General features: G+C 47.2%; 1 protein-coding gene across 1 annotated transcript; it reads left to right on the top strand.

The window, feature by feature from the left end:
* The first annotated feature begins 1,780 nt into the window (after positions 1–1,780).
* Positions 1,781–6,707, top strand: PTS (6-pyruvoyltetrahydropterin synthase). Its single transcript, XM_059829760.1, has 6 exons — positions 1,781–1,854; positions 2,723–2,802; positions 4,221–4,243; positions 5,224–5,280; positions 5,601–5,671; positions 6,197–6,707. The coding sequence occupies exons 1-6, from the start codon at positions 1,781–1,783 to the stop codon at positions 6,336–6,338; spliced, it is 447 nt and encodes a 148-aa protein (XP_059685743.1). The 3' UTR covers positions 6,339–6,707.
* Positions 6,708–15,656: the final 8,949 nt, after the last annotated feature.

The raw sequence follows: 15,656 nt of genomic DNA, 5'->3' as shown, positions 1-15,656 counted from the left end.
TGGCAGATACGCTCTGTTATCCCTGGGGCACCAAGAATTTCCAGGAATTAAGGGAATATGTGGATGCAATTACCTTGCAGCACCGAGAAACCCAGGTTCCACCCCCTCTCCCAAACCTTTCTGAAAATCACCACACTTTATGGATTCCTCTGCTTGAACTCCATGTATGTTACTCCCAAAGTGCACTCCTTCAAGTCTGTCAGGTTCGTAACCATCCCAGAGATCAAATTAGTTTGCCAGGCTAGAAAGGGTATCAACAGGCCTGGCAGCCCTTTCCTGTGACTGGTGCAGGGAAGGACTGCTGTGTACACTTGCGTTATCTAAACCATCTCAAATCAGGCACATGACCAGGGAGCAGGGCATTCTCAAAAGTTTAACAATAGCTCCTTGTGGAGTGGACAGAGCTCAGTTATTTTAGGTGGGTAGGAATTAGATCCATGAAGTTTTCTCAGTCCCTTCAGGCGAGTATTGCTTTGTGAACTGCTTCTCTTCGGATTGCTGTGTAAACACCTTACAAGCGCATTCAGAGCCTGCCAGCTTTCCTTTGGCAGACCCACCCCTGTGCACTAACGCATTTATAAACATGCTTCTTGCAACTGTCATAATATAAGAAAACACAAGCGAGTCAAACCGTTGGCCCGCAGGCCAAATCATTGCTAACTTTACAGGATAAATGAGAGGATGAAATGCCTTGAAAGAGGAACGTCAATGAAAAGACAAAAGGCAGGATGAACAAATTGCAGGTCTCTGATCTGGTTCTGCAACAAACGCCAGTCCTGCCCTGTAGAAAGCTCCTCTGCTGTTTGAGCTCATGTTGTTTCACTGACGCACTTTTTTCAGTGCACATCTCAACTCGTTCTGTTCCTGGACCTCACATCCACCAGCCCAGCAGCCTAGATAATGCAAATGAGGAACTCTGATGTAGTCCAAGATAGTTTTTGTGTATGTTCTCGAAAGCAGAATTTGAACTAAGCTGAAAGGTTAGCTCGTCGGTACTCAACAGCATCCCTTCTCGTACAGCATCACCGTCGTACCGAGCCCACTTGGACACAGGTGAACAACAGGAATTTGAACTGGGAAATGCAATGCGTGTTTTCCAGTCTCACATTCCGTCCTTCAGAGCTGATCCTTCTCTCCCTGGGACGCCCATGTAGAAATGTTTTAACAGCTGCTTCTTATCCTCAGGGTGGTTCCCGTGATTTTGATTGCTGCTCTCAGAGAGCTTCTGGTTTTCTGCATCCGTGATGCAGTGAAAAGTGAGCGAGTAAACAGGTGGTGTAGAAAGCATTTGCTACAGCAGATCCCACCGGTGGCCCGCTGGAGCTGTTGTCACACCTCTGCATTTGGTCGGGCTGACACAGTGGCTCCTAACAGCCTTTTTTATTTTCTCGCTGTATCAGTGGCTCACACAAGACCGCAGTATGTGCGCAGGAGACGGTAGAGGGGACCAGGAGCAGCAGCCCAGCTGCGGCAATGAAGAAGGCAGGCGCTTTGCCCGCCTGCGCCTCAGGGCAAGGCGAGGGCAGGCTCCTGCGCCCGCAGGCCGCGGCGAGCCGGAGGGAGACCCGGCCGCAGTGCCCGGGGGGACCGGGCCGAGGAGCCGAGCCCTGCGCAACAGGCGGGGACGGGGCACCCGCCGCGGCTCGGGCACCGGGCGCGCAGCCGCCGGCGGCCCGGCCCGAGGCTCCCGCGGGCGGCGCTGCCGAGCCGCCGCTCGGCGCCGGGGCCCGGATGGAGCCGGCCGCGCCAGCGCGCAAGCACCGCCCGCCGCGGCCCTGCCATGGCGCCGCCCGCAGCGCGGCTGGCGCGGCTCTCCCGCGCCGTCTCCTTCAGCGCCTGCCACCGGCTGCACAGGTGAGCGGCGCCGGCACGCCCGGCCCCGGGAGGCGGCACAGCCGCGGCAGCCCGGCTGCCCCCCCGCCGTCCTGGGCGGAAGGGCGCGGAGGCCTCGCGGAGCTGCGGGCGTTTGCCGCGGCGCGCTGCAAGCGGCCTGGCCGGAGCCGGGCGCACGGCGCGGGGGCCCGGCTCAGCCGCTGTGCCCGTATGCGCGCCTGCTGTCGAGCGCTTCCCCGTTCTCCTTGTTGGGGGCCGTCTTCTGCAGGCTGCAGTAGCCGGACCCGGTTGCAGAGATCAGTGCTTCACGAGGTTTAACGAGAACTGAAGTTTAATTTGTAAGCGGGACGGATTATGCTTGCAGTTTGTAAGCGACTCGCCGTGCCCCCCATCCGTCGCCTTTTTCTCACAATTGACGCGTTCCTAAAGAGTGCCTTGGCGTGACATACTCCTCGGAGCAGGCACTTGAATTTCTTCAAAGGAAAGCTCCAGAGAGGGAAGTCGTCCTTTATACAAAGCTCCCTAAGCTTTGTTAGTTAATAATAAATAATAATATGCATAGCTTGCTCCAGGCGCTTCCTCCTAGGAGCCCAAGTGATTTTGCCGTTATGCGAATAGCTGTTAGTGTTTATACAGCAGTGGTATTAGGCAGTTGTTATGAAGCCTGCATATAGACATACAAAACGACAGCAAAAAACCCCCTTGTCAACAACATCTTCTCACAGGCCAAATACTCCGCCGGTTCTGTTTGTGCCTCCTGGGTAGGAAAAGCTAGTGGGTTAAATTTGGGAGAGTGAATAGATGGAAGAGCCAGGAAGCAATCACAGTTGAAGTGAAGCCATGAACATCTGTAATGAATCCTGAAATGCCATGTCTGTATTTCTCACAGTAAATCACTCAGCGATGAAGAAAACCTGAAGCTGTTTGGGAAATGCAACAACCCAAATGGCCACGGACACAACTATAAAGGTAAGGAGTTGACTTCCATGCTTACACGTGTAGGCGTGGGGAGAGGCAGCTCCCAGGCAGGCTGGTTTGAAGGCAGAATAACCCTTGGGAGAGCTGGGTCAGTCATGTGTCTCGGCAGTCTGGTACGGCTTTTAGTGGCTGGCACTGGGGTTTTTTAGAATTAGAAGGAGTCCTCTGCAGCAGGGAGGTTTAGCCATGGCGTGGATTTGCAAGCTATTAAGTTAAATAGATAATAAATATTTATCTTAAAATGTCAAATCTACTTGTTTATAATCTGCAAACTCATTGTGTTTTGAATGAAGATTTTTCTAAGCAAAAGACATGCAATTTAAACAGCCCATAAACTTTATTTGAATGTTGTTTTCACAAGTTCTTCTCCTACCATCTATACCCTATGCACGTAGAATCGTATCTCTGCAGTTGTTATGCTGGCTCCCTGTTTAGCACTGTGTATTGTAGGTACCCTGAAACCTCTGCTACAGAGCTATTAGCTTTACCAGGGAAGACAGATTGACAGATTGCTGGACTGAAGATCTGTCCCTCGTTTGAAAGCTGACTTACAGGCACAACAGTTCTTGCTTTCTCATATAAGAAGGATGTTCCCACTGTGAAAAAAAATTGTGGAAAGCTAGGGAGATGCCTCTAAAACTGTTCCTTGGGGGCGGGGGGGAGGAAGAGAGCGAAGAGAGAGAGTGAGAAAAAGCGCATGAAGGGGCTTTTCCACCCCAGAGGAGGATCACAACCAGGCTCAAATGACTGTCTTTCTGTGTTCCCCAGTGAGCTGTGATTCTGTTCTCAGCTCCTGGGCTTAGTGGGAAGGAATGCTGAGCTTATAAGGATGTTGTTTCCAAGTGTTTGTCTCTTTTTTGTTGAAAAGGCTTCTGGGTTGAAATGGCACCTTGCAGTAATGCTAGTTCTTAGAGAGTTGGTGGCCAGTTCATCCCTTTCTTTCTTTCTCCGGTATTCCGTAATGTCAGAAGACTTATAAGCGGACTCCACATCTTATGATCTTGTGGGTCTGGTGATTGTATGGGCACCTAGGGTGTCTGCATTGTCCAGAAAACTTTGCCGATCAAGAGGCTGTGATTGACAGAGTGTGCAGGGCACAGGCTGTCACAGGGAGTAGGTACCTGAGAGGTCATCTAGTCTTACCTCTGCCTGAAGGGGCACTTCAGCGATAGTGGCATGTCTCTGGGTATCAGACCTTGGAGAATGACTTCTTTGACGAGCTGGGTGACTCCGAGTCATTATTCTTTATGGAGTGGATACCCATTTTATAAAAACAGTCCCACTTTTAAGTGCTGGGGAGCCTGCACCAGTCCTTGTGGATTAGTGATGAATGGGTTGCATGTCCCAATCAGTAGTGTACTTTGTTGCTATGTTCATGGTCTTGTGACCTGATATTTTCTTTTTTTCAGTTATAGTCACTGTGCGTGGAGAGGTAAGTGCGGTCAACGTTTTTTTCCCATTCCTTAGGGTGGCGGGATAGATGGGTCCCCGTCTTCCACAGTACTGAAGTTCTAGCTCAATTGCTAGGTTTCCCAGGGTGTTTGTCACTACAGAAGAAGGTTTTCCGTAATCACTGTCCTATTCACCTTGCCTCTAACAAGGATTTGCAGGTGACCGTATTTAATCCAAGGTTTGTAATGATCCTCTGGGCACATAACTTAAGCTCTGGTCAGATCTGTGGGGCACCTTTGGATGACTACTGAGCCACAGGGAGGCTTAGCACTTCCAGTAACTGTTTCTTTCTGCTGTTTTATCAAGGTATTTTGCTGCAAATACAGAAGGAAATTCTGCTTTTGTAGTTGTTTATCACCCTTCATCCTGTCATTGTTCTGTGTATTCTGCAGAGTGAGTTGTGTAGATAGCGCTTTGGTTCTGATGTTTTCCAAACACCTTTTTGAAGATTTGCAGTTCATAGGAAAGGGGGTTTCTATTCAGATCTGAAACTAAAACTTTAAAGCCTCTTCCTTCTACATTCCCCAAATATGCTGTGAACTACATAACCTGATTTTGTTCTGGAGCTGTGCCTTCTCCAGATGGGAGGATGACCTGAGCTCAGGCTGGTCTCTGTTTTGTCCCTGGTTGTTCAACCCAACAGTTTAATGCCTGTTTTCCTGCTTATGGTCATGCTAGATTGTTGCTTGAAGACTGAGTGTTTCAGTGAGTTTTTCCTCCCTGGTGTCAGCTTTTATGAGAGGGTGGAACCACTGGAGTTGTTTGTATGTGGTATCTAGCCTTTGGGAACATCATAGGAGTAGAGTTGGAACTCAGTGAGTGAAGGTGGAAAGATATTTTTCTTGTGGCTCAGATGTCTTGAGCGCACAGATATTCAGTCTGATTTGTACAGGCTCACGGCAGCCTTGGTAATAAGGACGTGTAGCTAGGCTGCTAACCTCCCTTTTGTTTTCCCTGCAGATTGACCCAGTCTCAGGAATGGTTATAAACCTGACAGACCTGAAAGAATATATGCAGGTAATAGCGGTATTTTCCTACACATCTCCTGGGAGAGTTGGTTAGAGCTTAGCAATTTGTCTAGTACCAGGGTGGAGACATGGTGAGTTGATGATGGTAGGAAATAAAGAAGAAATTAAGGAATGATTTAAGACTAAAATCCTTTAGCCCTGTGATGTTAGGTGGTACCATGTCTCCGGCTAGAAAATTAACATGTGGATGTAGGGCTCTTATCCTTTTTTTACATACTGTTGCCTTGCTCCAGTCCCATTTGCTTGGTAATTTGAACCCCAACTCCACTGAGCAACCGGGACAAGATTGTTGCTCTTTTCTTTCTGCAGGAGGCAATCATGGAACCGCTTGACCACAAAAACCTGGATAAGGATGTGCCGTACTTTGCTGAGGTTGTGAGGTGGGTGATGGGGACTCCTCGTGGCGTTGGTTGCAGGGTCAGGGAACAGTCTTCAAGGCTTAGTCCTACATCTGAAAGAGCAGCTGCGATAGCTGTGTGTGTAACACACCTGTGACGCACACTTGTGCATGTCGGGTGCTGGGTGCCCTGCATGCCTTCCAGCCCTGCTGCCATGCAGCCTGCCTCACTGTGCCGGGCTGGGTGCAGGCCTGCTGGGGCAGCTGCCGTCCCACGTACCCAGGAAGGCACCACGTGCTTGCACCTGAGGACCCCTTTGCAGACTGGCACTTGTCACATGAGCCTGCTCTGGGGACAGCTTGGGAGACAGATACGACCTGTTAATTAGACCTCCTCTCATCCGTGTTTGCTGGCAATGGTTCAAGCCCCCCTTACATTCAGGGTGTCATCACGTGAAAGCTGCCCACATGGTTTCCCGTGGCCCTTAGCATCTCCCCTGGCCCAATCTGGGTGTAGCCTCAAATATCATTGCTGTCAGTTCTGAATCTGCTCGTGTTTCAATCTTAGCACCACAGAGAACGTTGCGGTATTCATCTGGGAAAACCTCAAGAAGCTCCTGCCCGTGGGAATTCTTTATAAAGTCAAAGTGTATGAAACGGACCAGAACATTGTCGTTTATAAAGGAGAAGAAACAATCTCTGAGAAGTGAAATGAGTTTAAGCTCAGCTGGTCAGAAACTCCGCTGCACAATCAGATCAGTGGATTACTCCAGCCCAGCTCACTGTATTCCCTACACCTAAACATTGGTTATGTATTACATAAGGACAAATACAGATGTTTCACAAGAATTCTTGCAGCAGTCTAGCAATTTGGGTTCTCAGAATTTGTTGATTTGTCTGCTTTTTCTCAAGACATTCCTTTTTCGCAAACCCAAACCACCAAGCTGGTGTGAAATTTACAATTGTGCCATGGTAAATAAAGCAGCTTTCTAGGGAGGAGACAGCCTCGCAAAATGTATGTCCTGTCCAGTCATAAAAGGCTTTGCTTTTTCTCTAATTAAACATTGGATTCATTTATGATTTTTAATAAGCTGGGCTTTGGTGTTGTTTTGGTTCTCGATCGAAGAGGGAAGCATTCTTGAGAATGAGAACTACATGATCCTCTCTTTTCTTTTTTCTTCTTTTTTTTTTTTTTTCCTGTGCTACAGGCTTATTTCTTCTTGTGACTAGCAGGTCTTTCTCTGTATAAGGAACTGGTATAGTGAGCAATATAGTTGTTTACAAAGCAATTCCCAATCCAAACTGCAGAGCTGAAGAGAACAGTATGTTGTTGAGAATCAGCATGGGAAGCTGAGGAAACTGCGAAGATGCAACATCGCAGCCCCAGTGGTGTCAGAGTGCCCTGATGCATGGGTGAAAGTGGAAGTATGCGAAAATAAGCCCTTAAATACTGGTTACCCAGCTGGTGTCCCAAAGATGCCACTCTTGTGAAGTTTTGCTAAGAGAACGTTTTCATCTTAGAAAATTCTGACTGATCTTGTCTCATTGTAGGGCAAGCGCTCACTTCTTAGATACCCTGTGGTGCTATGTCAGCTCAGGGCGAGTACAGACAGATAGACATAATCCTCACCTTGCTGAGGAGTCATTCCTGCTACAGGAATGGAGACTTTCTATTTTGCATCTGATCATGGACAGTTGAAATAGTAGGGGAGGACCTGTGATACCTGGAGTCCATATCCACTGAAGCCCCCTGAAAGCTTGTTGGCACAAACAGCCAGATCAAGCATGTTTTTCTTAGGGAAGTTTCTATGAGTTCTGTAGGAACAGGATCAAACTCTCTCCTTTCTTCTTTCTGGAGAAAGCAGTCAGCTCATGTTCCTGCTGCAATGATCAACAATTACTTGGTATTTTCATCATCACAATCCCGTGTCGGGAAGGTCTCGCAGACAAAAGAAGCACTTGGTATGCATCAGTCATCAGGGCTGCAGGTTCCTGCTGTCACTTGCAGATGAGGGAATGCAACACTGTTCAGCGTAGGTTGTTACAAAAGGGCGAGGCTGTGAGATGAGTTTAAATGAACACTAACCAAGTTATTCTGAAGATTCCTAAAATTGTAGGCATACTGTGAAAGCTAAGGGCTGGAAGAAGAATGCATGTAAAGCCGGTTAGGGAACAGCTATTGTGCAATTCTTGTGGTTAAGAGCCACAAGATCAACCTGTCTGTCCCGAGGCATAAGTGATAGTACTGTGGGTGATTCTCTTTGTCGCATGAGCAATGTCCTGAAGACTGGTTAGGTACGGCCATGAAGGATAACTGAATGCATATAATTAAAAAAGTGATACGCAGAGTAATAATTCCCTTGCTTTACAAGGAAGTTATGCATCTGAACAATGGTAGCAAACAGCACCATTTAGGAAGGGTTAATGAAGCTTGTCTAATAGTTAACCTTGGCCGCACTCTACTACAGGCTGGGGGTAAAGTATACTTCTGTAGCTACCATTTCCGCTAGAAAGTAGTTTTTACAGTTCCAAAAAATACTTTGACTGTATATATATACTGTACTATATATATAGAAACACTTTTAAACTGTGACTGCTTTATATGATGACAATTCTGTGCTGTCTCCTGCCTTGATCCCTCTTTGCTCAAACTTTCTGGATGAGCTTCTAAAAGGGAGTAGTGAGAAAAGGCTGGAGATGAGGGATATTCCAACTTTACCTCTTTGGCAGAGCAAAACCTCTGCCATGGGAGCTCCAACGTTGGGGGTTTTTTCCCTCTTAAAGAGGGTGCTTTGGTGAATAACTGGCTGAAGGTTCATTCCAGTGTGACACGAGTAGAGAGTACTCAGTGCATCAGATGAAGGGAACACACTGTTGCCCCTTCTTCGCCCGTTTTTTCCCTCAGATGTGGAACCAGTCAGCCTTTTTCTGTGTGGACTCTTGCCAGGGAGGTTTTGCAGCTTATCTGAATGCTTCTGCTGGTCTGTAGTTCATTAGTGTGATAGGTCGTTCTGGTTTGCTAAAATGATCTAAATCGTACTGGATGATTGCTGATGATTCACAAAGCATTTGGTGTCTTCAGTGAGTTATGGAGACTAGAACATACCATGTGGTGTCTTTATCAGAAGAGTAATTTAGCTGTTGACATTGTTGACAAAAAACAAGCAAACAAATGGTTACACGTATATAGCACAGCCCATTGCTATTATTAGCATGAAGTCAGGTGCTAGGCCAGAAAAAACTAGCCCAAATGCCTCATCTTTTACTGCAGTGCAACATAGCCCTGACAAAGTCCCACAATAGCTTGGGCATTTATATTTGTTGCTCTGTTGCATGTTGGAGATGTATTCACATCCTTTATTCTGATCTCTCCAGTTTAAATGGCAGCAGATCCAGATAAATTGGTTGACTGGGTAGTGTCTTGGGTGAAGAGGGTTGGCAATATCAGAGCTGGAATTGTAATTGCCTATGTCCCAAGAAATTACAGTGTATTCTGTCCCTTCTCCTGCTTAGAGGGGTCTTGATCTTTTGAGGTGCGTGTGAGCTCCGTGTAGGGAAGTCTCTGTAGGAATCAGCCTCCAAATTCACAGGTTAGGGAGGGAGGGTTATGTAAGGAGAGAATTAACTCACGTAATTAAACATTCAGCGTCTCTGTGCTGTAACTTAGTTACTGAGTGATGAAACTGTTTGAAGGAGAACTGTTGAGGTGACGATGGAGCAGTCCAAGACAGCAATTAAAAGGGCAAAGCTGATCCCAGGAGAGCTACTGCAGGAGCAAGACTTCCAGCTTCGGTGCACATAAATGTAAACAGCAGTATAATCACACCAAGACCAAAGAAGTGCTGTGTTGTGTTTAGTAGGGACTGAGGGGGAAGACCCAGTTCTGCCTTCCTGTCACACGGGAAGATAAATCATCAAGTTATACAGAAGAGGAGTAGTGCCAGGGCAGGGACTGCATGAATGGGGAGCCTGTGCAAGAAGCTGGCCACGTCGGTTGCTTGCACTGCACTTATGCTCGTGTTGTGCTTCACCTAACATGACCGTGTGGTTCTGCCAACTAGAAGCAAAGCAAAGTTTGAGGCTGCCCAGTTTCAAAGGAAAGCTGTTTAGCAGCAGCTCTTCATTTTAATTAACTGTTTCTAGGGAATATTTTCCCATTCTACCTCGCTGCAAGGAGAAAAAGTCTTACTCTCTTTTCTGTGCTTGAAAGACAGTGACCACACGAGGACTGTGGGTTCAGCCCCAGCTTTGGCAGTGTAGGGAGTGGGAATTGATCATTTTCCCATGACGTCTGAAATTATGAAACAGCAGAGCAAAAGGGACACTGTTACAAAAAGATCAGCAAAGTGAAAAACAGCAGCTAGGACTGAGCCAAGTTCTGCCACTCAGTCTTACGTGCCACTCCCTAGGCTGTTATTTATAGTTCATTGTAGCCCCAACAATGACCGAGTTACTAAATAATCCAGGCGTCGCTTCTGATGAGGGACTGTGTGTGGGACATGGTGCCCCCACCAAGAGCTGTTCCTCCGAGTTCAGGCAACCGGCAGTGTCTTACGATTCCGGAATTGAAGTTTGCCCCTGTAGCATGGCTTCTTTGTATATGTATGTGCACAGTGCCTGGAAGGCAGTGAAGGCTGCGGGGTGTTCACCGGACCTCAATCTGCTTCGCTGCCCAAGACTGGCAGTGCCTTGGGAGGGAACGAGAGGTTGAATGAAGCAACAGGGAGCCCCCAGCTTTGTTCTGCAAAAAGCTTGGGAAGGTTACTGTGAACAGAGCTGCGGGCTGTCGCCAGAGAAAGAGGTGATGTCGGTGAGAGCTGCTGCACCGCTGAGAGAGAGGGCCCATCCCTGTCTCTGCCCCAGAGCTCCCAGCTGAGAGCCGGAGGGCTGACTTACTGGCTAACATTTTCCTACCTGCTCCCTGCACGTTCCTCATTTTTGTGGGGCCCTGCCTGGCGTGAGTGTCTGCAGAGACACAGGCCAGAGGTGGGAGGAAGCTTAAGGGACCTCAAACACAGTTCCATCCTCCTGCAGGCAGTCATCGTTTAGGCTGTCTGTCCAGTAATGTATCAAACTGTACTTTAAAGCTCATTAGGATATTTCCTCCGTCCCTGGCTCTAATTATCAGCAGTCTCTGTGTGTGCGATGGGGAGGCCAACTGGAAGCAGAGCCTAAGGCCACAGGGAAAGTGGTGCTAGCGAAAAGAACAAGGGGGTTAAGGGGCATTTTGTGGCTCTACCCCTGCAATGAGCATTATTTGTCCTGTGTACTCAGTGGGGCCAGGGCCTGGGGGAAAGGAGGTGTGATCATGCCACATACGTACAGGGGGAGCTGGTTTATGGCAAAGCCATGGTTTGGGTATTTTCAGATGTTTGCGTGCTTTGCCCACTCCAATGTTCTTTTTATTGGTGTGGGTGTCCGTAAGTACAACAGAGTCATTAGGATGGGAGGGAAAGCAGGCTTTTACTGTACCAGGGGTAGGATTTGTTCATTCAGACACTGCTGAAGCACTGGTTTGGAAAAATCAATGGCTGCTCTAAAAGTTACATAGAAATGTCTGTGGATGTGGCAAAGGACTAAACAAGGCTGTCCTGGGACAAGGCACCTCTGAGGCAAATGTCTCTACTTCAGATTTGTAGGTATCACCTGACTCTCTCCTGTTATTCCCATCCCTCCCCAGTGGGCTGCTGAGAGAGTAAACGTTGCCGTATTTCCACCAGAAAGGGACGAGTGCAGCCAACAGGAGACTCGGGGCTGAAACTACATCTTGTTCTTCATCAGTGGGATTTTGGAGTGATGTGGATTAAGAAAATAATGTTTAATTGTGATTGTTGGGTTACTCGCAGAATGAGTGATGCGCTTCCTCCTGCTATATCTATGGTAAGATACATTAATGAGAAGTGAAGTCTGTAGTCCAGAAAGTTGGGGTTGTTTTGCTCATTTTTTTGAGGCAGCATGCGTCACCTGGGATAGCACACCGGCTATTAAAAGTTCAGGAACTACAGGAAGTCAATGGAAGGTTGGGAACATTTTTAATGGAGCTGCATCCGTTTGCTGTAATCATTCTGTTAATTATTAATCAATGTTTTAAAGCTAAGTACTTCCAGTAACAAATTCCTACTCATGGTTAACTCAAGATTTCATAGATGCGTCCTGAAGAATTGGGCTTTAGGGCTCATCTGATACCTTCTCAGAGCCACTTCTCTGCCTCTGTAGACAGTGAAGTCCCTGTCAGATGCCATGTACTTTGTACCACCCTCCATCCGGCAGGCATTCCCAGAGGTTGGCCCAAATGCCCCGAGCAAGGCGGTATGCTGTGCTGCAAACAGAACAGAGTGATTTACAACACAGAAGAAGAAATGTGTTTGTCCTAGGCTTGCTTCAGACCATGGATCAGACTGTCAGTCCATATTTGCTGCCAGCTGTGGAGTCTTTCGAACAGTGACCCGAAGTTTCCCCAGTGTGAGACCCAGAGACTGTCACCGGATTTTGGGTCCTGGAGGAATTAGAGCTAGCAGAAAGGAGCCCAGGGCTGAGAGACCGCAGAGCCCCGGGTCCAGCAGACCTGGCTGACTGCACCAGTGAGCCCCGACCTCCCAGCACGACAGCAGTGCACTTTAACGCTGACTGCTCTTTATGGGCAGCTCTGGTGAGTGTTGGAAGTGGGCCAGGGAGACAAACTGTCTCATTTCCATGGACCTTCCTCATACCAGCCTACCTGGCCATGCACGAAAGCATTGTGTCTTTCTCAGAAGTGAAGACAGGCTAGAGGGCTAGAGAGAGCGAGCTGCCAAGGGGGCATTTTCTAGGAGAAAGGGTTGTCTTATATGTGATGACTCCTTTGTCCTCTACATGCATCCACACAGCTGTACGACCTCGTTGGTCTCTGCCATATGTTTCTGCTGCAGAACTCACGAGTTCAGTGAAATACTTGTCATCCTGATGCAGATTCTGTGGTGGAGTGGCTCCATAATTGCCTTTGGAGCAAGAAAGGAAGACACGGGCAGCTGTCCTGGTGGCAGGGCCAGATAGTGTGGCATGTTCTTGTCTCTTGGGACATTTAGCTCTGAATCAAAGGAGGGTCTTGCTTTGCTTGCACTTCAGGGTTGGAAACTGAGGTGATGCTGGTTCTTTTCTCTTAGTGTTATTGGCAGCTACTATGTTTGGCTTTTTTCTTTTTTCTTCTTATCTACAGCAGTTTCATATGCTTTAGTCTCAGCAATGTCTTTTACCCACTGATGTGAGCTTCTTGGGTGTTGCAGGCCTCACCCTTATTTCCCTCCCTGCTAAAGCAAGACAATTTCCCTATGTTGGGTTCAAATTCCCAGTTAGAATGCAGTACCCTTTGCATTCCTTTTCCTGGTTGTGTTTGTGAAATGAGTTTTACCAGGGAAATTAGACAGGAAATTTCCATGTAAAAGGAAATACTAGTATCTGCTGCTGAATAGCAGCAAATAGAAAAGTTAACGAGAATGCCACTGATGGGGCTTATCAATGGGACAAAACCAGCAGGAGTTCACCTCTCTGGAGGTGAACTGCATTGCTCTGAATGCCCTGTGCTCATAGATAGTATGGTAAATGGGAGTTGCCACAAGGATGTTTGAAAGGAATTTCCTATGTATTATCCAAGGCAAAGAGCTGTAATCTTACGAGACAGACTTATCAACAGTGAGATTAAAATTGAACAGTATTTTGCAGCACTAATTAGAACGTTATTGTGTGTTGTGCACTGCAACAGCAGAAGATACAACATATTCAGATCTCTCCTAATTACTCTGCCTGTGAAACAGATGCCGATTTTAATAGCTGGACCCTAAAAAATTATTTCTACTAAATTCTGCAGAAACATTCCATTAGTGCATGACTCCAGGCACTAGGTAGAAATTTTAACTAGGTAGTTAACATTTCATCTGTGAAATTGTGCTTGGGACTTCTGACTTTACAAGCCAATCACTCTACAACCTACCAGGAAACAGGAAGGTCAGTGGAGATTAGTATGAAACAAGTGAAAGTTTACACTTGCATTGAGAAGCCTAATGGTATGAGAGGGAGGAATATCTTTCTTGTCTTTGATGCAAACCGTGGCTTTTTGAGATAGACAAAATTTGAACAAGCAACAGAGCTGAGTAAGGTGCTCCCACGTTAAAACAAAACTAGCCTTAGCAGGGAGAAAAAGGCCATGGCTCAGGGGAAAAGGGGACTGATCTCTGGAGTCAACAGTCACAGACCACTGTCAGGTCACCTTGCGCTGGGTCCAAGGAGAGGTGTAGGCAAATTCGCCACTGTGTACTTCTCCGTCTTTGAAACAGAGCTGAGCACAGGTATTGCAGACTGCGCCTGTCTTGGTTTGCAGCTGTGCCTCTGAGTTGCCAACACGATGAGTGCCAGCCAAGGCGGGCTGATGGCTAGCATCAGCTCTGAGCAGCTGCAGAAACCAAAACGGTCTGGAGAAGATGGCTGGCGTGCCGGCAAGGCTATCCGATATCGTGTCTGCCTTTTGGGAGAGCAGACAGACCTCTGAGGAGAGGAGGCCCGGGGGCAGAGCAGGGCACCCGCTGCCTCCATGTAGGGCTGACTACGGGCAACCAGTCCCTGTCCCGGCAGCTGCCCTGGCAGCTGCCAAGTGCTGAGAAAATGGGACAGTGCTGAAGAAAGGATCGGGTGCCCAAACCAGGTGGAGAAATTAGGTAAAGCAGTGGTTGTGTTTAGTATTTCCAAATAAACTGCACCTCTCAGTTTATTATTTTCCTTCCTGGCTGAGAGGGTGCAGAGGTTCAGGAAGAGAGAGTGAGAGAGAGTTTGTGTGTACGTCTATTTGTGTGTTAAACAGCAGAGAGTTTCACTTAAACCTGTAATATCATCAGAAAAAGGCAGAAGTGAGAGGAGAGATCCTTTTATCCCATTCCCAGCACTATTTGGAGAAGTGAAAAGGGCAAAGGATTGACACAGGGGAGCAGCCCTTGCGCTGGCGGCCGTGGGGGGGTCTTATGCTGGCAGAGGAGGATAATGGAACGTCTGTTGAAAAATTTGGGTAACAAAAGCAGATCTGTGAAGCAAGACAGACTTGTTGGCACGGTTTGTAACAAGTAAGAGCCAGGTATTAATCACGACTGTCCAGTTTTAGCTCTTTAATTTATCAGAAAATTCTGTAGGAAGAAAAAACAAATCCCTCTTAAACCTCTAAAACATGTCTGAATGCCTGAGAAATACATACGGTCAGGAACAATTTCTTCCTGCTGTGCCCAGCTCCTGGGTTAAGTTCTCAGGAATATGAAGGCTTCTCTACTGTCAGGCTCTCGGTGCTCTGGAGTGAACCTTTCATCACTTGGTAGTTAGAATTTATTCGACAGAAATAAGGGCTAATTGTAGGGATATCACAAACTCTGGCCTACTAAGGCCAGGTTAAAGCTAGATCTCTCATCCATGACCATCAAAATTCTGTTATGATCTGGAGCTCAGTCTTCTGAAGGGGAAACAGCACGAGGATTAGTGGGGCAGGGATGCCTTTCTGACTCTGCCCTCCAAAAAGCCTTCTGGCTCACCCTGTACAGGATTGCAGTGTACAGGCCTCACCTTTGTTTGTGTGCTTTGTTTGCTTGTCTTTATGGGCTCATCTGTGGGGTCAAAGCCAAATATTTCACAGTATTCAGAATCATTTCAACCCCATTGCCACATCACAGTGAAGCCAGGAAATAATGTTAGGTGCCAGAGTCCTCTTTCATTCCTTAATTTATTTAGATTAGTTTAAGAAAAAATTACTTTCCAGAAGTTTGAAAATTCCTAAATAAACACTATCCATATAAAAATACAAACAATAATAATAAAATCAAGACATTCAGTGGCCCATACAATCTTGCCCTACAGCAAAATCAGCTGTTGATTAAAAAATGAGAATAAAAAATACCCACCCTGCCATTCCAGAAAGCCAGAAAATAACCAGAGAAACTTTATAAGGCATCCACTGAAATAAAAAAAATGGGGGATGCTGCACGAAGTAACAATATGGAGCATAAATTCCCAAGGCCTGG

The sequence above is a fragment of the Gavia stellata genome, chromosome 26, assembly GCF_030936135.1.
Source record: "Gavia stellata isolate bGavSte3 chromosome 26, bGavSte3.hap2, whole genome shotgun sequence".
In the NCBI taxonomy this organism is placed as follows: domain Eukaryota; kingdom Metazoa; phylum Chordata; class Aves; order Gaviiformes; family Gaviidae; genus Gavia; species Gavia stellata.
The sequence above is the reverse complement of the archived record's forward strand: the minus strand, read 5'-3'. Positions and strand labels throughout refer to the sequence as shown.

Bases quoted from the DNA above. Each gene is read 5' to 3' on its own strand.
- PTS (XM_059829760.1), top strand. From the start codon at position 1,781: ATGGCGCCGCCCGCAGCGCGGCTGGCGCGGCTCTCCCGCGCCGTCTCC. The intron at 2,803-4,220 runs GTAAGGAGTTGA...TCTTTTTTTCAG, and splicing joins CCACGGACACAACTATAAAG to TTATAGTCACTGTGCGTGGA. The intron at 5,281-5,600 runs GTAATAGCGGTA...TTCTTTCTGCAG, and splicing joins ACCTGAAAGAATATATGCAG to GAGGCAATCATGGAACCGCT.